Source organism: Pseudonaja textilis, chromosome 1 (assembly GCF_049901715.1).
Source record: "Pseudonaja textilis isolate UNSWEBS1 chromosome 1, rPseTex1.2, whole genome shotgun sequence".
Classification (NCBI taxonomy): Eukaryota; Metazoa; Chordata; class Lepidosauria; order Squamata; family Elapidae; genus Pseudonaja; species Pseudonaja textilis.
In genome coordinates this window covers 144565180-144592034 of record NC_141990.1, presented here as the reverse complement: position 1 = coordinate 144592034, position 26855 = coordinate 144565180, and the positions used below count along the sequence as shown (strand labels likewise).

The 26855-nt window shown below is 41.6% G+C and overlaps 1 protein-coding gene across 3 annotated transcripts in view; it reads left to right on the top strand.

The window, feature by feature from the left end:
* RANBP17 (RAN binding protein 17) overlaps nt 1–26855 on the top strand; it is a 182129-nt gene that overhangs the window by 31026 nt on the left and 124248 nt on the right. For all 3 annotated transcript variants that reach the window (XM_026710357.2, XM_087918698.1, XM_087918703.1), the window contains 2 exons: nt 256–361; nt 1446–1581. In XM_026710357.2, the coding sequence (XP_026566142.1) occupies nt 256–361; nt 1446–1581 (242 nt within the window). The remainder of the gene's footprint in view (nt 1–255; nt 362–1445; nt 1582–26855) is intronic.

The window sequence follows — 26855 nt, the reverse complement described above, 5'->3', positions numbered from 1 at the left end:
TGAATAGAAATTGTTAGCAATGTTTGTTTTAATAGTTTGGTGTAACATAAAGCGAGAATATTAATATTTTGATCAATTAATGTCAAAATTTTCCCATCCTTGTTTTCCATGAATATCACTGAATGTCCTCAGAAAATTACCTGCTTTTCTTATTTCCATAATTTCTTAGTAAGCATTAGAATTCACAGCAAATATTTTATGGTATTCTGCAGCAAATATTTTATGGGAAATTTATTTTCTTTTTCTGCATTCCAGGTCGTTTGGCATGGCTTGTCTATCTTGTTGGAACTGTTGTAGGAGGAAGATTAACTTATACCAGTACAGATGAACATGATGCAATGGATGGTGAATTATCCTGTCGGTATGTATTAACAGAATAGAACTATAGAATAGAATAGAACTATGTCACAAGAATAAAATACATTTGAATAAAATTATATTTTTACAGGATGGCTAAACCGCTTTTAAACATTATTTTTGTGAAATAAGAAATTTTACTAATAAGCCCCTGTATAGGCCTTGCTGAAAATGGATTTTCAAACATTACATTGCTTAAGATCACCTGGAAGAGAAGCTGAGTTCATTATTGAGCATACTATGAATGGTGGTGCTGAGATTCAGTTTCACTTTAAAAACAAGATTTTCCTTGGTGCCTCTACAGTTATATTGGTAACAGTGAGAAACTAGCAGAACGCATGATAGGCTTTGTTTGCTCCCATCATTCAACAATGGAAGTACTGAACATTGTATCTGTTGTTCATGAATTAATTCTTTTAAAAGCTATCCATCATTGTATGGTGTTGGTGAGGTGATTCAAAGCGTCTTTAAGCAAATAGTTATACAGGTAGTCCTCATTTAGCTAAGTGAAACTATGATTATGGTTATCATCTTTCTTCACCTTTCCTTTGCTTTATAGACATGTAAGATTGTACATGCAAAGATTGGTCATAAAGTTAGTTTTTCATTACCTTCATAAATACAGTCACTGTATGAGGTAGTTGCTAAAGGAGGACTACCTGTAATCCATAAGGAATGTTTACAGCTTTCATTTGTTGAAGTTAAAGGACAGGCATAGATTCATGAATAGCTACTCTAGTATTTAGCTCTCTACTGTTTTCTAATCTATAAGTTTCTGGAACCCAATTCAGGATTGTAGCTGGAGTTGGCTTTTCTGTGGATCAAGCAAAAGCTAAATTAATATTGTATAAATGCTGTGGTAAATTCAGAGAACTTATGCTCCTTGATAATCAGAGTTTGATAGTGCAATCACCAAGACTTTTTTCCTTAAGAGGAACTAGGCTAAATAAATTGGATGGATTGATAAATTACTTTTGGTAGAGTGCACAAAGAAGCCATACTTAATGTTCAGTGAAATGCCTGCAGTTTTGCTTGTTTTTTGGTTTGAGTATCAAGGGTAAACAGAAATTTCCTATTCTTCATTTCAGAGTCTTTCAACTTATATCCTTGATGGATGCCCAGTTACCACGTTCTAGCAATGAGAAAGTAGAACTTGCAATACTCTGGTTTTTGGATCAATTCCGTAAAACATATGTAGGAGATCAACTTCAACGCACATCAAAAGTAGGTGCTTTTCCTAGCTCCTCCACTCCTTTATTTTAATCAGTCTATTTAAAAATAAGTGCATTGTAAGGCAAATTGGAAACGTTAATCCTACTCCAGAGTTCCGCATGTGCTTTTACACTCATGAAGAGTCCTGTTACTTTCAGAAGGAGATAATCTGTACTTACAGAATGAGATCTGTTTAGTTCATTGAAAAGAATGTACAAGCTCTTCAGATGAAGGAGCGTTTTGTAAGCACAGAAGCTGCCAATTCGTGGAACTGAATGCTGAGCTATTATGGCTAGACTGCGGATGTTTGAATGATGTTTTTTATCTTTGCAGTCAAGTTCATTTTGGTATGCCGTATGTAAGGTTTTCATCAGTTGTATTCATTAAACAGTTTGAGATTTCATTACATTTTGTCTTTTATTTCAAGCATTTAAAAGGTTTGGTATATAGTATTATGTGTCACAGTTGGATATGCAAGATTTATTATTTTAATAGCTCTGTCTGTTTGACAGTTACTCATTTATGTGCTTTTTACTGTAGCTCACCCATTATTTGGCTTTTTTCTGCATTTTAAACAGAGAAGGGGATAAGCAAGATACATTCTCTAAGAAAAATGTCATTAATTCACTCTAACTTTAGGGGACACACATAATATGAAAAAGCTCATCAGTTGTTTCTGAGAAACGCTGAAAGAATTTTATTTGTGCTTCAAGCGAGCCTTTTTCAAACAAATCTTTAACAATTGATAAAATGCTTTGTTGGTTTTTTTTTGTTAAACTTATCTGCTATGGTAATCTGGCTTTCTGGCAGGCAGACCAGTTTGAAGACTCCTCTCCCTACCCCCAGTTGCATGGATGACCATTTTCTTCATGGGAAGGGAAAATAAATAGAATTGTAGTAGTAAAACTGTTGAAATGAAGAAAAATGTAGGTTCCTTCAATCTGATGGATGGTATTTTTACGGGGTTTTTGTGTGTGTGTGTGTGAGAGAGAGAGAGGGAGAGAGAGAGAGAAAGAGAAAGAGAGATGGAATTCTTTTCATGTTAATGTTTGCAAACGATCCACTATATGCCTGCTATGATTCTTTTGTGTTACTGGCGATAGTTGGATCCATCCTAGATGGGTGGATTTTTGATCATTTGCAGAGCTGTCACTGTCCTATGTGATTGAAAAACTGTTCAATATAATAAAAGATGAATCAGTGTTACAAAGAGCCTCAGGAAAACTTTTTCTTTGTGGCTTCTTAACATCTTACATCAAGATGTAAGAAGAGCTACACTGGGTGAGAAGATAAGCTCCGTTCTAAAATTCTGTTCAAAATAGGACGCCAGACAAGCTTACCAAGTTTACCACAAGATATAAGGACAGCTTGCATTGAGGCACCTAAACAATTGACCTTTGGTCAGTTTGATATTTTATACCATAGTGTTCCTTATATATTGGATCATTATGTAAATAAGTTTAATATGAATTTTACAGTGAAATGAACAAAAAGCTTGTTTATTATAAATCTAGCAAAGTGATTTAAATCTGGCATTCCAGAAATGGAATGAAATCATGGGGGTGGCAATGAACAAATGTAGGACATAGCTTTTCTTCTGTCTAGGTTCTAAATATGTTGAGATTATTTTTTTATTATACCAAAATAATATTTTCATCCTATAGCTTAGATGTGCTAGTCAAACAAGTATTTTTAAGGTAGTTACATATCCGTTTTTCCTTGTGCTGTAGCAGTATTTGTAGCAGCAGAGGGCATTATATCCCTACAGAAAATCCTCTTGCATAAATCACCTGCGTGCATTTACTCCTATTGATTAGGATTTATCCTTGGAAGTAGAAATTTAAAATGATGTAAAAATGGATCTAGTAGTTAGGATAACAACCGTTTATATAGCCCTTTGATATTTTAAATTTGTGGAAGGATCCATTTATACCTTCCTTTTTTTTTTTGCAGCTGTGTTGGAATACTGTAGGGGATTAAATGAATTTAGGCATTAACAATAAAACTTCCCAGCCTGAGGGGTCCTCAGCTGTTTTCTACTATTAGGTACATTTGGAATTTTGGGAACATGAATGTTCTTAAAATGGCTACTCTGGGCTTTGTTTATTCAGAAAATAGCTGGAGAATACAGTACATTTAACAAAACGCTAACTCACTAGAGTTCTACCTGATATCCCCCTAGTTTATAACTCACACAGAATAATATCTCCCATGTAACTTTAACCTGGCAGATGAGCATAGTGCTAAACAATGCAATGGGATCAACTGCCCATCATTCTTATTGGCTAAGAAAGCTGATGGATCTCATTTGGGGCATAGAAGCATTATTGAAGATAAAGATGACGCTAGATGTTGAAGCTTTGCATTGCAGCATGCCGGTTTCCAATGTTTAAAAACAAAATTCTGAAAAGTGGGTTCTGGAGCCTGTAGGTACCAAAGCAATTAGCTTGGACTTATTAGTGCCCATCTGTACCATTTAAGGGTTGTTGTGTTGGAATATGATATTTCTGTTATTTAATGGCTGTAAGAAATGCTTAAATCTATTGCTACACCATTCCAATATTTAATTTGCAATGGAATTTAGTCAACATATTTGGGTTTTTCCCCCCACTAAATCCCATTGTGCCCATAAGAAGTCCTCCCCAAATATGTAATGGGTATGGTGATCCTGCAATGCATATGCTTGATTCTTGAAGTAGATCTTTAATTTGTTAAAATTCTGCATTTTATGCTGTCAAAACTACATATGCTTTTTATATATTTTATTTAATATAATTATATTCTCTAGAGAAAATAAAAACAATAGGGAACTATTAAAAGCTGTTGTGGGAAATGTCTCCTTCTGTTCTTTGTGCTACATATTTGTATTGCCATGGTTTTTAACACTGTTTATGGGATTGCATTTCAACATCATTGGCTCCCCAAGTAATTTTTCCCGAAGAGGAGAAAGAGGAATCAACTATATCCCATTGAATGGATTTCTATCTTCAGTGCATTGAGTTTTTCCTTCCATTTAATTGCCTAATTTTTTATGCAGTGCATAAATGAACTGGGCAAAGTTACTGAAGAAATATTCTAGAATATTAACACTGGAGAGAAGATATTTACATTTGTCAATGTATAGTTGTAAGATTATAAGATACCAGTGATATGCAGCAACGAGCACCTTCAGTCCTTTGCATGTTTGTTTTATCTGTTTCTACCATACTGTTGAACTGAATATAAAATGATTTTCTTGTACTAATGAGAAGTATTACTGTATATGTGTTAACCTTGCTGTAAATCTGGAAAAGGAGGATGTGTGGTGATAGATCACATTTTAATTAAATTTATGAAATAATTAAGTATCAGCTAAGACGTGTTACTATCCAATTACAAAAGTCTTTGGCTATAACTTCTTCCATCCTTCCCAGGTCGATAAAATGAGGACCCAGATTGTTGGGGGGCAATACGCTGACTCTAAATGACTTAGAAAGGGGTTGTAAAGCACTATGAAGCAGTATATAAGTCTAAGTGCTATTGCTATTCTTGTATGGTATGTGGGAGTAACCTTGGGAGAAGGGGTAAAGAGATGCCCCTAGGGTTAAGAGAGAGCATAGCCCGCAGCTGCATAATGGATGGAGCAAGACAGTCAGAAGGACCTTAATTTTTCAAGTTGTGAAGGTGATGGCAGGGGAATTGTACTTTCAGACTTGCAAGATTTTGTTAATGTAGTTGTACAATAAAGTAGATTTGGTTTATTAGGTTGATTTTCCTGTCTGGTCTACCTAGCAAAGCTGACACTTCTGCACTAGGCATGTGTTGTGATCCAGCCATTATTCTAAAATTGTCAGGCTTCACAACAGGATTCAACAGTAAATCACAGTTTTCCAGTCACTTAATCTCTTTATGAAAGCACATGGCTTGACTTGGCAGAAGACTTTCAGACATAACTAGATTAGGATCTTTGTTACAGATAAAATTTAATGAGATGAGGCAGTCATGCAGTTTAGGTCAGCAGTTTAAAAGTTATTATTACAAGTCTCTTCATTTTGTGACCATATCCTGATCCAGCAATTTTGCCATTAAATGAAATGGTTGCTAAGTGAACACATGCCTGAGAAACACTGCAAGGATTACTGGTTCCTGCTCTCTTGTTCAGATAAATTTATGTCCTACAGTGTCTTGTGACTGGTCCTTTTTAAAAACACTTTTTTTTGCCCCCTTAAAAGGCAGAGAGTTTGCTCAAACAAGCTATTTCTTCCTGAGCTGGTTTTCTCAGCAGCACAAAGCTTCTAGAAAAGGTGTTAATTACAGGTTAATAACCTTAGGTCTGTGACCTCAATTAGTTGATTAGAACTCCTCTTTTACTTCCTGAAACTGACCAGACCGTAATCTGTTTCGTGCCGAAAGCATTTATTGTGAGGTGCACAAAATTAGATTGTAAATGCACAGTCAAAAAATGAATTTTTATTACCATCGTATTTGTGAAAGGTCGCTAACCGAGGTAGTCACTTAACAAAAAGTTGTAATGTGTTACTAAGTATCATTTTTGCTTTGTTTTCCAACAAGAAAAACACATTTGTGGGTTTGGACTGATTACCAGGATGTCTTTAAATGGTGGCTTTTTGTTTTGTCACTTCTGATCTCCAAGTCAGGACAGTAATTCCCCAAGTTAATGGAGGGTTTTCATTTAAGGGACTGAAAATAGTGTGTTTGGGGAGAAAGTATCTTAGACTAGAGGAAAAATAGTGGGCTGGGATCTCTTGATCGTCAGTAATTTAAAGGCAACTATAAAACTATCAGGCTTTGTTGGTGTGATTCACCTCGCGATGAGAATGTAAACTGTAATTTACTCAGCCTTGTTTTCCAAGGGTTTGTTGTATAGCAGAACTATACAACAAACAAATTAACCACACAGGTTGGATACACTTAATATCTATATATTATTAAAACTTCTGTTTCTGCAACCTTTAACTGGACGAAACAGTGCAACAATTTTTGAACCATAAGTACCCACAAGTGAGCTACCTTACAATCCAGAACTCATGACTGCCAAGGAAGTGAAATTTGAGAAAGCTGTTGTTGCTTTAGGCTGCGGCAGTACTTACGTCCTGCTGTTTTTCCATGTTCCATTACAGTTTCTGAGCCACTCTCCCACTTCCCCAGTTCCTGGCTCCTTCCCCCACCCCACAGTAGCCACTTACCTGCCTTTTGGGAAGGGAAGGGGGAAAGAGGAAAGGTTTGAGAAGGAAGAAACGGGGAAGGAGGAACCCCATGCATGTCAAACAATCCCAGCCCATGTCATCCTCTGCGTGTCAAACTCGCACACCCGTGCACAGTCCCTGACCCATATGACACCTCTCACACATCCTCAAGCGCTCCTAGGCACCTTCCCAACCCATGTTGTTCCCCTGCACCTCCCCAACCTATGCAACACCTCTCATATAACCCCATGACTCATGCAACACCTGTTTGCCTCTGCATATTCCTCCCAATCCCCCCCCCACTTCTCATGCACCTCTGCACCCTTCCCATTCCAAGGCCAGGAGCACTTACCTGTCTGCTGACCTTCAGCTGGGTTCCCCACTTACTTTTTCCTTGCAAGCACCCTACAATTCAAGTAATTAGGGAAGCTGTCAGGAATGAGAGGGAGGAAAGGAAGGAAGGAATTAATTTCCTGCCAGTTTCCTCCAAGCAAATTTAATGGGGAAGCCTGCAGGAAATCAGAAGTCGCTTTGCTCCGCTTGCTCCCTTTCCTTCCTTCCTTCCTTCCTTCCTTCCTTCCTTCCTTCCTTCCTTCCTTCCTCCCTCCCTCCCTTCCTTCCTTCCTCCCTCCCTCCCTCCCTCCCTCTGGTTATTCTGTTTACATAAGGAAATACATCTAAAATAACTCAATAGGGCACAGGTTGTCTAGTACTAAACTAAAAAGTACTTGGTGACTTGTGATCAATATATTACATTAAGACAATCTCAACAAACTGATTAATTCATCTCTTTCTCCCCCATTCAGTGACTGAACTTTGTAGTAAAAGACTATTAAAATAAATACCTAAAGTAAGTAACTTTAGAAACTCTTTAAAAATTGTGAAAAGCAGCAAGCATTCATAGGAAACAGCATCTAATCACAGAATATCCATTGCTATCTTCTGTTCTTTGTCTACTACCACCACTATGTCTGGTTGATTGGCTAGTCCCTCTGGATCAGGAAATCCCACAGGATATTAACTGTATATTTTCCCTTGTAAAGCATTGACAGGTCAGGATGGGTAGTTCTCTTCCTTGGCTGCTTAGGACTGAGTCTGTGCAAAAGGCTAATTAGCCTATCTTTGCCCACTCCGGGTGACTCCTCCTCAGTTTATGCTCAGTCCTTAGCAGCTAAGGATGTGGGTTTTGCCTCTCCTGCCTTTGGAGTTTTTTCAACTCCAAAGGCAACCTTTTTGTGTGGATTTCCCTTTAAAGGTAAAAAGCCTCCATTTGTCTTTTACTTTTAAAATTGGCGCTCTGCTTCACAGCTGGTAATCGGAGCCACCAAACAGCTAAGGGCTGCTCTGGGGATCCGGAGCTGCCTGAAGAGGCAGCAGAGGCCATTTTCAACCCTCCAGGGTGAAGATTGCCCTTCCAACAACCTGAGGGGGGTCGTTTTTGAAGAGAGGAGGCTTCCGGGGCTGTTCTAGGAGCTGTGAAGCTGCTTTTTCACCGGCTAAGATAAGGAGTTTGCTTGGCCGGGGGTCATTTTTTTTGTTGAGAGCGTGGGCGTTGGCCATGCTTCTCTTATTGTTGCAGGGCTGGAAGCTTTCCCCCTGCAGTGAAGCAGGCAGCCACATAGCCGGTGGCTGCTTTATTCTTCACCTTCCTCAGCCTGCTGAAAATCTTAACGCTAATACTTCCTGGATGAAGATAGAAGCCTCATGATAGGCAGCCTTTTTGAAGACTACTCATGGCCGGTGGCCATTTTAGGCACCACAGGTGGCCATTTTGAAGATTTAACAGCCATTTAAACTGGCTTCTTCATCTTCTTCATCTTCCCACCACTCCTGCACCTTTGGTCATCATCAGTTGCTGTAACTGCAGTGGACTACATCGAAGCGTAGGTGCTAAAAATCTATTGATTTCCCGGTAGGGATTGGTTTTCCTATTCCGGGGTAGACCAGGACCCTTGGGTTCCCGGCAGGGTCTGGTCTATTCATATTGCCCTAACTGACCTAGGAGGGTTTGAGTCCCAGTAGGAAGAGAAATCTTTCTATTGAAGTGCGTTTGGGCAGAAGAAAGTGGTGGTTGGTGTGGGGATAGTTAGTTTTCCCCTGAAGAAAATCTCATAAATCCCTTCGTGTGTTCTTCTCCTGCCACACATTGGCCTTGCTGATCACGATGTCTGAAGTCCCAAGGGAGACTAGAGCTTCTAAAGCAGCCAAGCCTCAAAAGGTGGCTCTAGCTCCTTCCGCCAAGGGGAAACAGCCTGTGAAGAAGACCTCAAGGGCAGAGGAAAAAGATGCTTCCAGGTGCCATCTAGCCAATCGAGAAGCACATTGCCAAAGTGCATCAAGCCTCTTCTTGGGCAACTTCAGCACACCCTTCTTCTCCTGCTGCATTCAGTGAAGTAGATTTGGAAGAAGCGGGACCTTGGTCCCCTAATGTATCCTGGCAAGGTGCATCTCCAATCTATTCTGAAGGTGACAGTCATGCTGAGGATCTTCAGGGTGATGCAGCACCTTGGCAGGCACATGGACGTAATGGTCAGAGGGTGGAACTCCCATTCCCTTCTACTGCATCAACATCCCAGCCTATGGGCCCTTCTGAGACTGATGTCCCTATGAATCTTCAACTCCTGATAGACAGGGCGATCAGAAAGGGCATATCAGAGGGTTTACAGAGAGCAACCTTTCACTCTTCGGCTGCCTCTGATCTTTCAGAGAAAAGATTCAGGGTGCAGGATGATCTGCTGTCAGGACGTGGTTCTTTTACCCAAGGACTTGTGTCTGCATTGGCTGAGGGCCTAGCTCCTGCGGAATCAGTGGCTCCTTCATTGGTGGGGACTCTGATCGACCTGAATCCGATAGGTCTGTGGATGAAGGTTCTTCACAGGAAATTCCTGTTTTTTCTGGTTGCTTTAAACAAGCTCTCTTTAGTCCCTTGTTCAAGGCTCGAAACTCCGCCAATTTAAAGAACGTGGATGATGAGGCCGCTCCCATTCTTCCTCCTGAGGAGTCAGATGTGCTGTTTGATCAACCAGAAGCCAGGAAGGAGGTGGTTCCCTCACCCAAGCTGTTTCTAAAGGTAATTAAGAAGCAGCTCAAAGCCTAATCCTTTGGCCACTGATCGCAGGTTCTTCAATGTGGGACCTGAGTTTATTAAGACTCTTCAGGTCCCTACAGTGGACGGTCTGATCACAGCTTTGGTTTCATCCTCGTCTGCCCCTTCAGATCCGGAGGAAGTCCTCAAGGCAGAGGAAAAGAAGGTGGAACAGTCGCTGCATCGATCCCATCTTGCTGCTGCCTGGGCTGTCAAGGCTTCCTCAGTGGCTTCCTTCTTCACAAGGACCTCAATAAAATGGCCGAAGAAACTACGACAAAGTATTCCTCCATCGGATGTCCGGGCCCACCAGGACATTAACAAAATCATGGCGGCGGCAGAGTTTACTGCTGATGCCACTCTTCACAGTGCCAGTTTTGCCTCAAAAGCTATTGCTGCCTCCATAGCAGCCAGGCGAATGTGCTGGCTTCGCAACTGGCATGCGGATGGCAGGCGCAAGTGGAAATTAGCGTCTGCCCCGGTCCAAGGGGAGAAGCTTTTCGGGGAAGTCCTTGATCCCCTTTTGATTGAGACCAAAAACAAAAGGGAAGTCCTGCCTTCCCTTCTGAAGAGGGCGGAACATCAGGCCACGCCCTCTTTCAAGTGTCCTCAGCGCAGAGGGGAGCCTTCTTCCGGGTTCCATCATCGGTCGAGACCTGTTTATCAGCGTCAAGATCCGCCTCCTGATCGCTCAGGCAAGGGCAGGCAGCAGTTTGCCTCTAAACGGCCCTTTCGAGGAGGAGGAAGTCGCCTGTACCATCGCCAGCACTAGTGCTCTCTCTGTTCCCATTGGTGGTTGTTTAGCATGGTTTGCTGACCAATGGGAGGGTATTACTTCAGACGCCTGGGTTCCATCTACCATTAGATCTGGTCTTTCACTCAAGTTCTACTCTACTCCTCCAAGTTTCTTTATTTCCTGCCCAGTATCTAGAGATGCTGGGAGGTGGAGTTTGATGGAATCAGCCATCCAGCACTTGCTGGACCTAGATGCCATTCAGGAGGTTCCCCATGATCAGCAAGGGTTGGGATTCTACTGCAGAATTTTTGTAATCCCTAAGGCCTCAGGGGTTGGGTGGAGTGGAGGACCATTCTTGATTTGAAAAGACTGAATAAATATGTGGCTTACAGGCATTTCAAAATGCACACTCTTTTTTTCCATTCTGGAGAGCATTCGGCAGGGGGACTTCCTCACATCTATAGACTTGACGGAAACCTATTTACATGTTCCTATTTGTTCCTCCTACAGGAGGTTTCTTCGGTTCTGTTATTGGGGTAAACATTTCCAGTACAGGACCCTTCTCTTTGGGTTATCTTCTGCCCCCAGGGTGTTTACCAAAATTCTTGCCCCTTTGGCAACGCACCTGCGAACCCTTCCAGTGCTGCTTCAATGTTATCTGGATGACATATTAATAACGTCCTCTTCTTTTCAGAGTGCTCAACAGGATCTGCAGGCTACTATATCAGTGCTGCAGAACCTGGGGTTTTCCATCGACCAGAAAAAGAGTCATTTCTCTCCCACGAGATGTCTCCTTCATTTGGGGGCAATTATTGACACTGGGGTGTGTCAGGTATTCCTATCCCAAGAGCAGCTGTCTTCAAGGGATGATTAGGCACGTTCAGACCAAAAGTTTGGTCCTGTAGGACCTTCTTCTCAATTGTTGGGCAAGATGATTTCCTGTATTGGAATTGTTGCCTGGGCCAGATTTCATGCTAGAGCCCTTCAGTGGTTTCTGCTTCCATTTCAGAAAGCAGGGTCTAGTCACTCCCTGAGGAAAGTCTAGTTGCCTAGCCAAGTATTAATTTCCTTTCATTGGTGGCTGTCCAAGGCCATGTCTAGAGGTCAGTCTTTCAAGCTGGAATCCTGCCTGATTTTTACTACAGATGCTTCCCTATCTGGTTGGGGGGCCCATCTAGGTTCGCTATGGGCCCAGGGGTTATGGTTTCCCTAGGAACAAGCTCACAGCATTAACTGGCTGGAGCTCAGAGCTGTTTGTTTGGCCTTGAGGAAATTCTTTGGCCAGGTGGCAGGGTCCAATGTCTTGGTTATGACAGACAATGTGGCCACTAAAGCTTACATCAACAGGCAGGGTGGTACCATATCCCGGCCCCTTATGACAGAGGTGGAGTCTCTGGTTAGGTGGGTGGAACGTCATCTTCTCTCGATCAGGGCTGAGCACATTTCTGGATCTGATAATACACAGGCAGATTTGCTCAGCAGGACGACCATTGACCATGCAGAATGGCAATTGCATCCTTCCCTTTTTCGCCGGATCTCCCGGATTTTTGGTTCCCCTGAGGTAGATCTATTTGCCTCATCCCTTAATGCCCAACTGCCCAGATACTATACAAGGTTTTTCTCCCAGGGTGCGGAAGGCACATGCGTTACGTTGCAGCTGGCCCTCGGGGCTTCTCTATGCCTTTCCGCCATTACCACAAATCCCAGCGGTGATTTGTAAGCTCCTGTTAGAACAGGCCAAGATCATATTGGTGGCTCCCTATTGTCCTCGCAGGCATTGGTTTGCCTATTTGATGGGCCTTTCTGTGAACCCCCCTTGGCGGATTCCTGAGGAAGATGTCTCTCTTCTCCAGGGGTCCCTGTTTCACCCGGAGCCCCAGTGGTTGCAACTGGCAGTGTGGAGACTGAGTGGGGCATCTTAAAGAGCGCCCACCTTTCTAACAAGGTTATTTATACGATCCAGGCTTCCAGGTGACTGTCTACCATTCGCAAATTGGTGTGCCAAGTCCAACATCTTACCTCAACAAACCTCAGTGGCTGCAGTCTTGGAATTTCTACAGGCAGGCCTGGAGAAGGTCTTTCTCCCAACACCCTCTGAAGGCAGTTGGCAGCCATTTCATCGGTCTTGTCGTGTGGGAAACTAGAAACTCTGGCTCAGCATCCTACCGTTCGTAGGTTCCTCAGTGGGGCTTCCAACCTTTGTCCTCCTATGGTTCGTAGGTACCCCACTTGGGATTTGCCCAAGGTGTTACAATCCCTCACCAGGTCTCCGTTTGAGCCACTTTGATAGGCCAGTCTTCATCTTCTTACTCTGAAGGTAGTTTTCCTGGTGGCAATCACCTCTGTGAGGAGGGTCTTGGAATTGGTGGCACTCTCGGTTCAACCCGACCTTTGCATTTTCTATCCTCATCGGGTGGTTTTAAGGTTGGATCCAGCTTTCATTCCAAAGGTCACACATCCTTTCACAGGGCTCAGGAGCTGGAGCTTCCAGATTTTTGTCCTCATCCAGTCCATGAGCTAGAAAAGACTTGGCACACTCTGGATGTACACAGAGCCTTAAAAATTTACATTAAACGTACTGCTGACTTCAGACAGACGGAGTCCTTGTTTTGTTCTTTCCAGCCTTCCTCGTTGGGAGGGTAAAGTTACTCCATCTACGGTGAGCAGATGGATCAAAGCGTGTATAGCCAGGGCCTATTCCAGCAGGGCTCTGCCAGTTCCAAGAGGTATTACAGCCCATTCCACTCGTAGTGCTGCTACGACTGCGGCATGGGCTACACAAGCGTCGGTGGAGGAGATCTGCAGGGCGGCTATCTGGACTTCACCGTCGCCTTTCATCCGTCATTATCGCCTGGATGCCTTTGCATCGGCGGATGCGGCATTTGGGAGACGGGTCCTCCAACAAGTCGTTTCGGAACGTGCCAGTCAGGACCAATCTTAACCCTCCTGAGGTCAACCCTGCTTTGGTATGTCCCATCCTGACCTGTCGATGCCTTACAAGGGAAAATGGGCGCTGTTTACCTGAACACCACTTTTCCTTGTAGGCGAGACAGATCAGCCCCACCCTTGGACTGGTTCCCTTCCTGGGACCGTGGGGGGTGGGGGGGGTTCCTTACTAACTTCTCGTCTTTTTTCCTTCATTAGAGGAAACCCGGTCTGTTGCACAGTCTTCGCATAAACTGAGGAGGAGTCACCTGGAGTGGGCGAAGCTAGGCTAATTAGCCTTTTGCACAGACTCAGTCCTAAGCAGCCAAGGAAGAGAACTACCCATCCTGACCTGTCTCGCCTACAAGGAAAAGTGGCATTCAGGTAAACAACGCCCATTCTCTACAAAATTCTGTGGGATCTCCCATATGGACTGGGGTGGATGGGTTCTAGCTCATATATTGTGCAGGTGTACCTGTACTCTGTGCCAGCTACTTGATTGCATCATTCAAAATTATGTTATTGCTGCCTGAGTCTTATAGCCTGTGACTATATGTTGGACTGTTGCTGAGGCCGCTCTGCCGTCTGCACTTTGGATTCTGTCTAGTGTGGTAGACGCCTGCTTTATGGATCTGTTGCTTACTGCCTGTTCTTGGGTTGCTATGGTCAGTGCTTTAGTGGTTGTCTTTTAGTCCAGTCCTTTTCCAAAGTCTGTTACTTCAACTATCTGTTGATGGTACTTTTCATGTAAAGTCTTCTCTTGCCATGGCATGTACACTTGGATCTTCCTCCCATGTCTGCTGCTGCTTCAGATATTCTCTCAGTAGCTCATCTTTGGGGGGCCATCTTACTGATGTATTCCTGAATGTTCTGTTGTTTAATCCAGGACAGTGGCTTTGTCACTTACCCTGCCTTCTTTCTGGGTGGTGTACAGTCTCTGGGTGTTGAACTTGGGGTAGAAATCTCCATACATTGTGATGATCTTCCAGGGGTTCACATCAGCAACCTCCATGTCCTACTTTGGCCACTCACTATACCAGCAGAGTATCTGATGACTGGTAAGGTGTACATGTTGATCGCATGAGTCTTCTTGCTCTTCCCATTGAGCTGGCTAAAGAATTCTCGTACTTCTCATGTGACTGTGATACCTAGATACTTGTAGTTGGTCTGTATGTCTGTGATCAGTTTTAACTACCTTTCCTGTCTTTAACTACTATCTGTCCATACTTCTCCAGTCCAAATTACATCACTGTAGATCCATGTCAGGTGGATCCATGAGTTGAGGTCTCATTCATTCTTAACACACTTGTTGTCATCCGTGTAGAGGACATAGCTGATGGTAGTTCCACTCCTGAACTTGTGTCCATATCTATGCCTATATTTGTATAGTATACTGCATATTGTGTACATAGCATTCCATAGAACAGGTGTGCAGTCTGGAAATCATCTTGGACTCACTGTACTTGAAAAACAGGTAGCAGCTGCAGCAAGAAAGGCCTTTATGCTGCTGCTACTGTTGCTGATAACTTGTAAGCTGCCCAATTATCAACATCTTTGGGCTGCTCTGTGCTGTGCACTGAATCGGCCTTTTCCTTAACTAGGAGATCCTACAGACAGTCACTTACACCTTGGTTACCTTGGAATGCACTATATATGGGGCTGACTTTGAGACCATTTGTAAGCTGCAGTTGGTCCAGAATGCAGCAGTGTGGGTACTTACGGTTGTATCACAGTATACCCATGTAACCCCACTACCCCTTGAGCTACATTGACACCCCCTTTCCCCCCTCTGAGTAGGCTTACCAGCACAGTTCAAGATGCTGGTTGTCACCTTAAAGCTCTTCATGGCATAGAATTGGGTTACTTGCAAGCCTGCTTATCTTCAACTGAATCTATATGTTCATGAGATCTGACCAGGTAGGCACATTGTTTTAACACCAGGTCTCTTGTGTTAAAACAGCTTTTTCTGATGGAACTCAGAAAGTTTGCCTTTTCTGTTGTAGTGCTTGCATTCTGGAACAATTCTCTCCCCCGCCCCCATCTCTCCCCCCCCCCCCAAGATTTAGATGGGCCCAATCTGTTGGTCTTCTATTTATCTAAATAAATAGAATGTCCTATGGGAAACAATCTATCCCATCAAATCACTTCATTTTAAATGGGAATTAACAGGGGTGCAATTTTGTTCATTCCTTATAGCATCCCTGATTTAAATTGACCTGTTTTTTACTGGATAATCCATATGTAAAACAACATCCCTTCTCCATTGGAAACCTGTACACTTTTACAGTGCATTTGAAGTTATCTGAATATAGTTCAAATATTTCAGAGGTATAGGAAACCGACTATATTCATTCCCCTTCAGGATTAAAGCTTCGTGGCTTTAATAGTTAATTATGGAATATATGAAACATGGAGGGTTTTTTTGTTCTTCTTCTGGGTTTCAGGAAAACTATGCATCATTTTTATTACCAGAAAATAAAGGATTATTCTGACAGGTGGTGGAAATTAGCAGACAGTTTTGAAATTGCATTGTGTGACCAGGAATTGGATCTTATTTTAATTCATCTTTTCTCAACTAGCAAATGAGGTTAATGCCATACATATTCAAGTGATATGGGTGAAGAAATTGATCAACATAGCTAGAGGGCAGGTTTAATTTATAGGTAAAGAGGCAGTGATAAATGGAAGCAATGTAGTGATGGTCACTAAATTCCTCAGCCATCAGGGCTTAAATTGTCAGGATACAAAAATGGTATTGTGAAAGGAAATAGTCAACCAACCCCTTAATTGTCAAAATACAGAAAATACTAATTATATGTTAATTAGTTTTTCTCTTAATGTACTAAAATTGTTACTTTTTGTATAGCACAAATGGATAGTTATATCAACAATAAATAGGTTGTTTTAATAACTTTCTTGTACCTCCTGGGAAAACTGAATTCCAATTTTTAATATGCAATAATGTTTCTCTAGCCTTTAGGATATGAAAATTATTAAGTAGCTTTATTTTTGAAAAGATTTTATAGCAGCTTTGGGAAGAATTATTTCATCGTGCATCAATTATTTTTAATTGAACTGAATATTTTTCAGATTGCATTAAATGCCTCTCATTTAACTTTAACATTTAGAGTTTAAAGAATTTTATAAAAAAAAATAGTGCAATTGTATCCCAGAATAGTTAAGAATGTTTTAAAGATGGTTGAACTTGTTCTAAATAGAAATTTTCTATTTCTTTCTTAAATTACATAAACAATTAAGTTATGACGTAATAAAAGAGCAAACAAATAAATACATTGTTGATCAAAATGACCATATTTTATCATTCCTGGACAAGGAATGAAAGGAGTGAATACAATAAAATATATATATTGTTCATACAGCTTCATTCTCACACATACTTTTATAGAATTTATTAATATGAGATAAGTCTCATGTGTGCTTAAATAAACCTTCTGTGCTGTGATAATCCACTATTTGCTATGAAGTCAGAAATTATACTTTGCACTTCAAATCATAATTCAAAGTTCCATTCACCAATGGGTTACATAGCCATGCGTGTTAGTAAATATAACTTATGTATGCAGATAAAATTCTGACTGGCATAGATACATCTCACTTCTTAAGTGAAATGCTGGTTTAAGGATGTGAAGAGATAGTCTTTCTGTTGGAATAGTTTGACCTGTAGAATTCTGGCTGTTAAATGGAAAAGGTATCCTATTCCAAATTTTGTTAGTTTGTAAAATCCAATCAAATTGTATACTTTCATATAATTCAGGCAAAATAGTAAGTCAGTGCAATGGGAAATTCCCTTTAATAGTAGTAATCAGAAAATGCATATCAATGAGTTTGTTCAGAAATAAAAGGAATTACAGGTTCTAAGGTTAATATTTCCTTAATGTATATATGTTACTCGACTCTAATCAAAGCTGTATGATAGCTTCAAAGGGAATTAAATATATAAAAGATTTTTTAATTCCAGAAATTGAGAAGTATTTTGTAGAAAGTAGCTATTGGGCATATTCAGTAAAAAGCAATCCAAAAAGGTGATATGATTAAATTGTGCTTCTCAGAATTGAAATGACTGTATTATATAAGGATCAGAATAAAATATGTAAGAAGTTCTGTTTTTCTCTGATTGTTGAGGGATTGGACAGTATAAAATGATGAAAATCAGGAAATACTTGCAAACATTGGCCCATCAATTTTCAAGACACTGAGAATATTGACCCATGAGCAATTTTAGCTGAGTATGTGATATTTGCTAATTAATCTGTATCTTCTTTGCTAGAAGGCAATGGAAATTGTCCAAAATATGACTTGTTTGGGTAATGTATTAAGAATTTCTTTGCTGTCTTTAATATCTTCTGTTAATGGCTATATTAAACAGACAGTGGTCATATCTTCCATAGCAGACATTAATATGTTTTTAGCCTTACTTTCAGGAGAATGTGCAGAGTAACTGACATTTCTTGTATATGTTTTCAGCAAGTAGCCAAAACTTTTTTAGATTCAAAGAGAAATAATCTGTTCCTTAAAGGGTATAATCAATGACTTATATGTTTGTTAAGTAAGAATAACAAACTATACAAAAATTCTATAAGTGCTATTAGCAAAACATTTTCAGATTATCAAGTAACACTAGCAGTGGGAACTCCAAGAAGCAATTAAGTAGGGATACTTAATACATAAATTGTTAAGACTGCACCTGAGAAATGAGTTTTTGTTTTGAGAAGGTAGGTGTCAGCGTTCCAAGTAATGCACCCATAGAAAACAAAACTCCGAGGCAGGCAGGTTCCTCAACAGTTTATCAGATACTTCATATTGGCACAACTGGTGAAAGCTGACTCTGTAATTTTCTGCGGTTTTCACCTAATTAAAAGCAAAAGTTTCTCCTTTCCCCCCATATTACTGGTCATGCTGTCCAATCTAGGTGCTAGCCGGTTGCTGGGTTACTTCCTTCTCTGGCCAGCCATCTGTGAGAATGTCCTTGGTTCTCACAGGAAAACTTTATTGTTTTGGCTACAAAACCCCATCTAGCTATTTGCGGAACTCCCACTGTTGGGTGGCAACCCTGAAGCCTCCAAGATGGCTTCAGCCAGGTTCACTTCAGGGTTGACAGTAGGTTGCATTAAATGGCTAACAAGGTCCCTTTTGCTTCTAGTTTCATCTAATTTCTGCCACTACTTTGCTGCAGTACCATTCTCTCATGCCTGCAGAATCAGGCCACCATGTCGGTCTACCTGGAAGCATCTATGAAAGTGATGGTATAGTTGGTTCTCGACTTAACAACTGTCATTGTGCCTGGGATTATGATTGTAAGTGGTTACGGTTGTTAGGTGGGTCACCATGTGACTGGACCAGTTTTTATGAAAGTCTGTGGTAGGATAGTTAAGTGAACACCACGGTTGTTCAGTGAATTCATTTTACCAAATGGTAATTATTATTTTTTGTTGGAAGCCAGAACTAAACACCGGAAACTGACAGAAATGTTGAAATTGCTATCATGTGACTGTGGGACACTGCAGAAACTGTTTGCCAAGTAGTCTAAATAGGATCACGTGACTGCAGGGGGGTACAACTTAAAAATCCAGTCACAAGTAGCTTTTGGGAGGCTCCTTGTAACATCTTAATGGTTGCTAACCCCCCACTGGTCATAAGTTGGCAACTACTTGTAGTTCAAACTACTATCTCTTAAAAACTATCCCCCCCCTTCAATTTTGATTTATGTATTGCCTGAATAGCATTTTTAAAAGTGTGTTCTACATCTAGTTTAGTTGAAATAAATTATTTAAATGCTTGAATGTGTGAATTTAGTTAGTTGATGCATGTATGAAAGTACAAAGCATATATTATTAAACCTTTAATTTGAGCATACTATAAAACATTTGTGGACTATGATCTTACTGTTGAAATACGGGTGCATTTGGTAGTTATGGCTTGAATCAGCTGAAGTTGTGTGTGTGTGTGAAATGCTTGCATAATTGAACATTGGCTTATTTTTTTCAAGAAATAGATCTCATAAAGGAACAAGAAGTAAGTCAAAATTCTTAACCACATGCATAAGGTAAAACATGTAAACCACCAATGCTCCTCTGTTGAAATAGTGGTGTCTTGCTTATACATAAATTATTTCTTTCTTAAAACAAATGAATAAATCACAGTAGGCCAAAAAATCAAATCAGATATCTAGTTTTTGTGCAGACAAGGCCTATAGATGTGAAAAAAATCAACAGGGATCATTTATTTGACCTGTAGTAATTGGGTTATAATAACTTTTTATGCACTTTATATGAAAACTTCAATCCCATACTAATTGAAAACAATATTGGATGCTACCCACATGAACACTTAATTTTGTTTATTATACAATTGTAAGGAAAACCCTGGTTTTAGTGTCTTCTTTTGGCTAGACTTTTTAATAAAATGTACTATATCTATCTTTAAAATGCTTAGCTAAGTTCACTACTAGCTCAGCTTTATTTTGTAGCAGCTAATGAAGCCATATTATGTTGTTCAGGCATTGTAATTATTGAAATGTGTGTGTCCATTAACTGCAATGTTAGGCTGTGAGTGTAATTACTGTCTAGAGCCAATATCTTTGCAAAGCTGCATCTTCAGTGCTACAAAGCCACAAGCAACATTTGTAAAATAATATTGAAATACATCTAACAGATTGAAATGTTGCACTGTTTATATTTAAAAGATAGCCTTTAACTTGGTCCTGAGCAACAATATTATGTTGTATTTATTTATGTATTTATTTGAGAGAGTTAGTATTTGCCCAGATAAAATAATTACATGGGTGGAATGATTACATGTGTGACAGTGTTAATAAATCCTGATAACTTTAAAGGTAGTTAATGATGAACGAATATAGGGATAAGGATAAACCACTAAAAGAGAAGATGTTTTATCTTATTGGACCGAGATTTTCCTTTGCTTTTATGGGCACAGTCAGTTGGAAGCTTATTTTGTGTGAAACAGAGTTCTTGATGACAAGACAAGAGTGTAGAACAAGGAGACCAAGATTCAATTCCTCAGTTGAATATGCTTAGGTGACTTGGACCAGCTGCACACAGTCAACCTAAAGTGCCCCATAAAATTGTTAAAGTGATTTTAAAAAAGTGTGCTTGGAGTGGAGGATTGGGCTATTATCTTCAGTTCCTGGAGGAAAAATAGGATATAAATTTCTATTTTTTTTTTCAACCTTTTTTGTAATTATAGATAGCCTAGTAGAGATTCCTTTAAGGTGTCTTACCTTTCTATTTCCTCAGGTTCTAGGTTCAGTTTCCTAAACAGTGTAAAGTATCTAGGATTTTACCACTCACTTGTGTTGATTATAGGGTGGGTTATTTTGGAGAATATTTGAAAATTGCTGCTGGAAATTCATTGTTGAAATAGTATTACAAATTATAATCATAGTAGCAGTATTGAATTTATGTTTTATTGACAAAGAAATTAAGGAAGACTAGTATAGATCTATTTCAAGGTATTTAACTCTTGTTAGCTAGCCATACCCTTCTGGGATTTGAACCTGAGCTACTTGCATATTAGATAGATGTATTAACCTCTAAGCCATGGGCTTTCCTTGTTTTGTCAGCTATACCAGGAGAGAGATTAAGTTTTTCTCAGTTTTTCAAATGAGACCGGTCTATCAGGGCAACCTGGTCTACCCAAATATGGGATGGAGCATACTGCTTCTGTTTTCGTCTTTCATCCCAATCCAGGAGCCTTTGCAGGCAGTTGCTTTCACGACAAACTATTTTTGTGTTGAATTTATATTTTTTTTATATTTTATCCTTTATTTCTTTGTCAGTAAAATATAAATTCAACAGAAAAAGTTTGTTGTGAAAGTGAGTGCCTGTGAAGGATCCTGGATTGGGACTGAAAGACAAAAGTGGAAGCAGTATTCTCTGTGCCATATTTGGATAGACCAGGTTGCTGTGATAGATCAGTCTTGTTGGAAAAACACTTAGCAGTAGTAACAACTATTCAGTTGGCATGGAAACATCGTGCAGTAATATTTGGCTAATTTGCTACCTCAAACTCCACCGCAGACAGCCACCATAGTACAAAGCCCCAGTTGTTGCCACTTCTCTCCAAGCCCTGCCATGCCCAGATGACCTTCACTATTGTCCTCCTGGTGCTAACGACGTGCATTTGGCCTGCTCCCATGCAAGTTAGCCACTGGCTGCACCAGGCCTTCTTCTTGAGGCCAGTTGTGTTGTTCTCTAACCTATCTCCCAAAGAACCATGAGAACAGAGCACACTATTTGGAGAGCTTGGCTTTCTCACCAAGTCACATGTGACAATTTTCTCAGTAGACCTGGGGAAGATGCCCTCGTGTGCGTGGGCATGCCAAGTCAGCAGTGTGGGCAAGAAGATGGTGAAGGTCAATAGGGTGGAAGAACATAGGTTGCAGGGGACTTGGATTGTAGAGTGATGCAGCTTTACACCACTCTGTTGATGTTTCCCAGTCCATGGCAGCTTTGCCAGGCTTGGCTGTCTGAGGCTTCCAGAGGTGACTGTGGCTTCATGCTACACTATTGATATTTCCTGGGCAAGGTAGCTTTTGGCAGCACTGTTGGAGCTCCCTGGATAGATAGTTCTGGAGCTGATTGCTGCCCCATAAGGTTGGCTGCTGGATATCTAAAAGGCCAGATACAGGAGAATAGGCAATTGTGGGGAATTGAAAGGGAGGTAGTCTTTTATCTTGAAAAAAACTGAGGCTAAGGGTTGGGAAGGAGCAAGCCCAAAATAGGTGGATCCATACCTAATGACTGGTGAAATTTGTTTAATAATGGTAACAGGGAGTACTGGGGTTGCTGTTGGTAATGCAGTCATGTGATAAAAATTCCAGTCCCAGTGGTAAGTCAAGGACTACCTGTATTTGTATTCAATGCATTATTTCTATTTGGGATTTTAGCCTCCAGCTAAAGAGTCTGAAAGGCAGCTGCTCAGTTAAAGTGAGGGCATATGAGGTCTCAGAGCTGCCTTCTCTGAAACAGCACCTGCATTGTGGAACAGCTCTTACCTGATATTTAGATAACCTTTGTTTACTGATTTTAATATATTTTTATCACTTGTTAGCTGCCCAGAATTTTTCAACTAATTTGGGTAGTTGTATAAATATAGGAGAAAGAATGGCAGAACTTGGGAGCAGAGTGAAAATGGGGAATCAGCCTGGAATCATTATGTAGCCATGTGAACTATATCCAACCCTTCTTGAGTGCCATTGGCCTTTATCTAACTCTAACCAGGTCTTGACTGTTAGTTGAGAAGATTCCTGTGCATAGGCATTAGCAATAGATCCATTTAATTAAATCTTCATAAGTGGACCTAGTCTTTCATATCTGACCATAAATTTGCTAACAAACAAGTAAATAAACAATAAAAGTCTCCAAGCCCATTATTTGCAACCTATGCAATCTTTTGTGATCATAACTGTTGAAAACTAATGACTATATATAACATGGGTTTGCTTACCATAAGCTGTGAAGAAACCTGTATATTTGCTTTACAAGCATGTGTATTTAAAGTGTACTTTAATGTACACAGGTGTACTAAATGGAACATAGTAGAATCTAATAAACTGCTCATTTTATTGTAAATATAAAAAGGTTATGGTATCAAGTTGTATTCTACTCAAATTATAGAACACTACGTTCAATCTTCAAAGACATCTATTAAACATTCATGAACAATACTACAGATTTTAGCAAAATCATATTTTCACCAAAATTTTGTTATTTATTACTTGGTAATTTGCTGTTCTGACAGCTCTGTACATGCATATATAGAGAAAAATGAATGAATAATTTCTTAGTTATGGAAAATCTAATAAAAGTCATAATGGGTAATGGTGATCAGTATAGGTGGGCCCATCAGGTATTGTCCATGGTATATAAAAGATTGCAACTTGGAACATAGGAGAAGCAAATGATATTAATTAATAGTGGAGAGAAAAAATCATGAATTAATGAATAAAGTGAGAGAAAAATAGGTGTATTTAGACTTTCATCAGAGGTAAGGCAAGCTGAAGATGTCTCTGCAAAAGTGGAACTGATGATCATGGCAAAAACAAAAAAAATGTTTGAATAGATCAGATTCTTGGAAGCTCTCTAGATAAGGATAAGACAGGTGATTGCCTACATATGCTCCAGAAGACTGTTCCTCACAAGGAACCTTATCTTTCTCATCTTCTCTCATCTTTTCTACTACCTTCTCTTATTGATACCATTATTATGATGATATTACTTTGTTATTTGTATGTATACTGAGAGCTTATGCATGGGACATAAATTCCTTGTGTGTCCAATCACACTAGGCCAATAAACCTATTCTCCTTAGAGCTGCTCCAGTAGTGCGGGTGGTGCTTCAGTCTCTGCATTCGTAGGCTGAGCTTAATTTTGAGGAATGCTCCTCCTCTTCCATGTGTCTCCTCCACAGCGTTCCCCAGTTTTTGCTCAGCCTCGTGCGAGACAGGCAGTGCATAGACTAGCTCCTTGGCCGATTCAGGATTTGTTTTCTTCAATCGCAATTTCTTCTGATTTCAGGTTCGATTTGTTTTCTCTCTCAAATAGCCCTGCGCAAGTGGACAGTTTGCTTGCTATTCATCCTAGGGAAGCGCTGTTTGCGCCCGCACGGGCAGCAAGGGGGAGGCCTAGTAGCGCCTTCGCACTACCTCCCTTCCCCAATCCTTCCCCTGCCTTCCTAGTGTGCCGCTTTGCCTTCCCTTCATAGTTTGTGGCTTATTTTTAGTTCGGATTGTTTCGTTCCGTTTTCCCCCCCCCTGTAGAACACCGTTCCAGCAGGGAAGGGCCCTTCCCTGCCTCTCTCTACAGTTAAGAGCTTCAACTTGCTGTTTGGTAGAGAAATCCGCCACTGAGCGATTCGCGGAGCCCTTGCATCGTTGCAGCCACCATTTTGGAAGCCTCCTTGTGGCCGCCGCCATTTTGTTTGCGCCTTTTCTTGCTGTGTGTGCTCTCTGCTCGATGTTACAGGACCCGTAGGCCTGTTTCAGAGCGATTTCACCTCACCCCTTGCCATTTGCAATTGAGGTTTGGACTTTTATTTTGGATTAAATTGTTGGCTTCACCACAGCTCACGGTCAACTGCGTTGCTTGCAGCAGCAACCCACACCCAGTGTTGCCTGGGAAGGAAGGTTGCTGAAGGCCCTGATTTTCCTCAGTCTCCTTGGGCCTCAGGCGTTCTCCTTTCGGCTGATTGGGTTTGTTTTTTCTGGCTAATTGGTTACCTTTAAAAAAAATAAAAAATAAAAATAAAATAAAATACGAACGGGGGAGAGTTAAATATTATCAGGGCTCCCGGTCTTGCTACAGATTGGTCCCTGGGCGTGCCAACCGCCTTCAATCCGACTCATACCATATTCTGTAGTACTCATATTCTCACAGAAATGGCAGAGGGTAATACCTCCAGAGGACCTTCTCTGAAGGCTAAATCTAAGACCCACCACTTGCGCAGACAGGCTAAGGAGACCTCCAAAGCTTCCCAGAGGGATGCCCTGAGGCGCAATAGGGCCCTGGAGAAGGAGATTAACAAACACTCCAAAGAGACTCCTGCTACAATCCCCCCACCCTCCACTCCCTCTACATCTGCTCCCCCCCCTCTTCCAGATTTTCCCTCACTATCCAGGCGCAGCTCGCCCTCTCAGGGTCATCAGGCGCTGATTACTGAAACTCCAGCTAGAAGGGCTCCTGAAGCCACCTTCACGCCTACTGTTGCTGGCCTACGCCAAGAGGAATCGCTCATAGAGGAAGTTCCAGAGAAATTACGAACCTGGATGGAGCTGGCTATCTGCCAAGGCATTGCGGCTGGACTCCAGCAAATAGCCAGGCCTGGGCACTACATGGCAGCCTCGGAACACGAGTCTCAATCCGTAAGATCCATTCCCAGATTGGAACTGCTCCATGGACAGGTACCCCTGCAAGGGGAGGTTCCCCCTGCAGTAAGGGAGGAGGAGGAGGAAGGGGACCTAGATCTAATCAGGGAAGAGGAGGAGTTTGACTTGGGGCCTATGCAGTACAGCGAACCCCTTTCAGAGGTGGACCCATTGGAAGGGGAGATGTCCGAGGACGAGGGTCTCACTCCCGACCAACCTGCCTTTGTGGGGTTATTCGAGCCACAATTATTTAAGTCCCTCCTATTTAAGGCCAAGAATATTTCAGGCCTAAATACTCAGTCTCCCTCTGATCCCACTCCTCTTGCTCCGGAAGGTCCAGAGGACTCCATCTTTAAACAGCCCGTGGTGGAGGCCGAAGTCATCCCATCTCCTCCCATTTTCTCTGACCTCGTAGTCAAACAGTTGGCCTCTGCAGCGGCGCCCCCTGCCCCATCGGCCCATGATAAAAAATTCTTCAATTTGGACCCAGAATTTTCTAATTTGTTGGGTATCCCGGAGGTTGATGAGCCCATTGTGGGTCTAGCCTCTTCCTCCACCCTCAGTGATGCCCTAGAGGCCCTGAGGCCGGAGGAGAAGTGGGCCGAGCTGGCCTTGCGCCGAGCACACCAGTCGGATGCCTGGGCAATCAGATTGGCCACGGCCGCCTCTTTCTTCATCGTTCATCCATTCGCTGGCTCTGCCAGCTTAAATAACACGTTCCAGCGTCCAATGTCAAAGCGTATCAGGACATCGCCAAGATCACGGCTGCAGCTGAGTTCTCGGCCAATGCCACCTATCACACTGTTAAATTCTCCACCAGAGCGATTACATCACACGTCACAGCCTGCCATCTGCTCTGGCTGAAACATTGACAGGCAGATCTTAAGGATAAGGTCAAATTGGCTTCTGCTCCCCTCGTGGGAAACAAATTGTTTGGACCATCTTTGGACCCCTTATTAGTGGAGGGTCGCAATAAGAAGAAATTTCTCCCCTCCCTCACCCGGAGGTCAGAACCTAGAACCTCGCAGCCCTTTCGGAGAGCTCCCTTTCGGCCCTTTTACCAGGCCTCCTTCTCCCCTAGGTATCAAAGGCCCCCTCCCTTCGGGTCGGGTCAACCCCAAGACAGGGCCAACTCATCTGACAGAAACAGAAGGGGCAGTAACTACAAGAGGCCCTTTCGGGGATCTAGTAGCCGACCCTTCTGGCGCTGCAGATAGGCCATACGACTCCATTCCCATTGGCGGGCATCTTAAGGCCTTCGCCAACCAGTGGGACGCCTCTACTTCCGACGCCTGGGTCAGGGACACCATCAGGTTCGGCCTTGCCCTCGAGTTTCAGTCCGCCCCCCCGACTTCTTTATGCCATGTCCTCTTTCCAAGAACCGCACTAAGCGTAACATCATGGATTCAGCTATCCAACATCTAATTGACATAAAGGCCATCCAATTGGTCC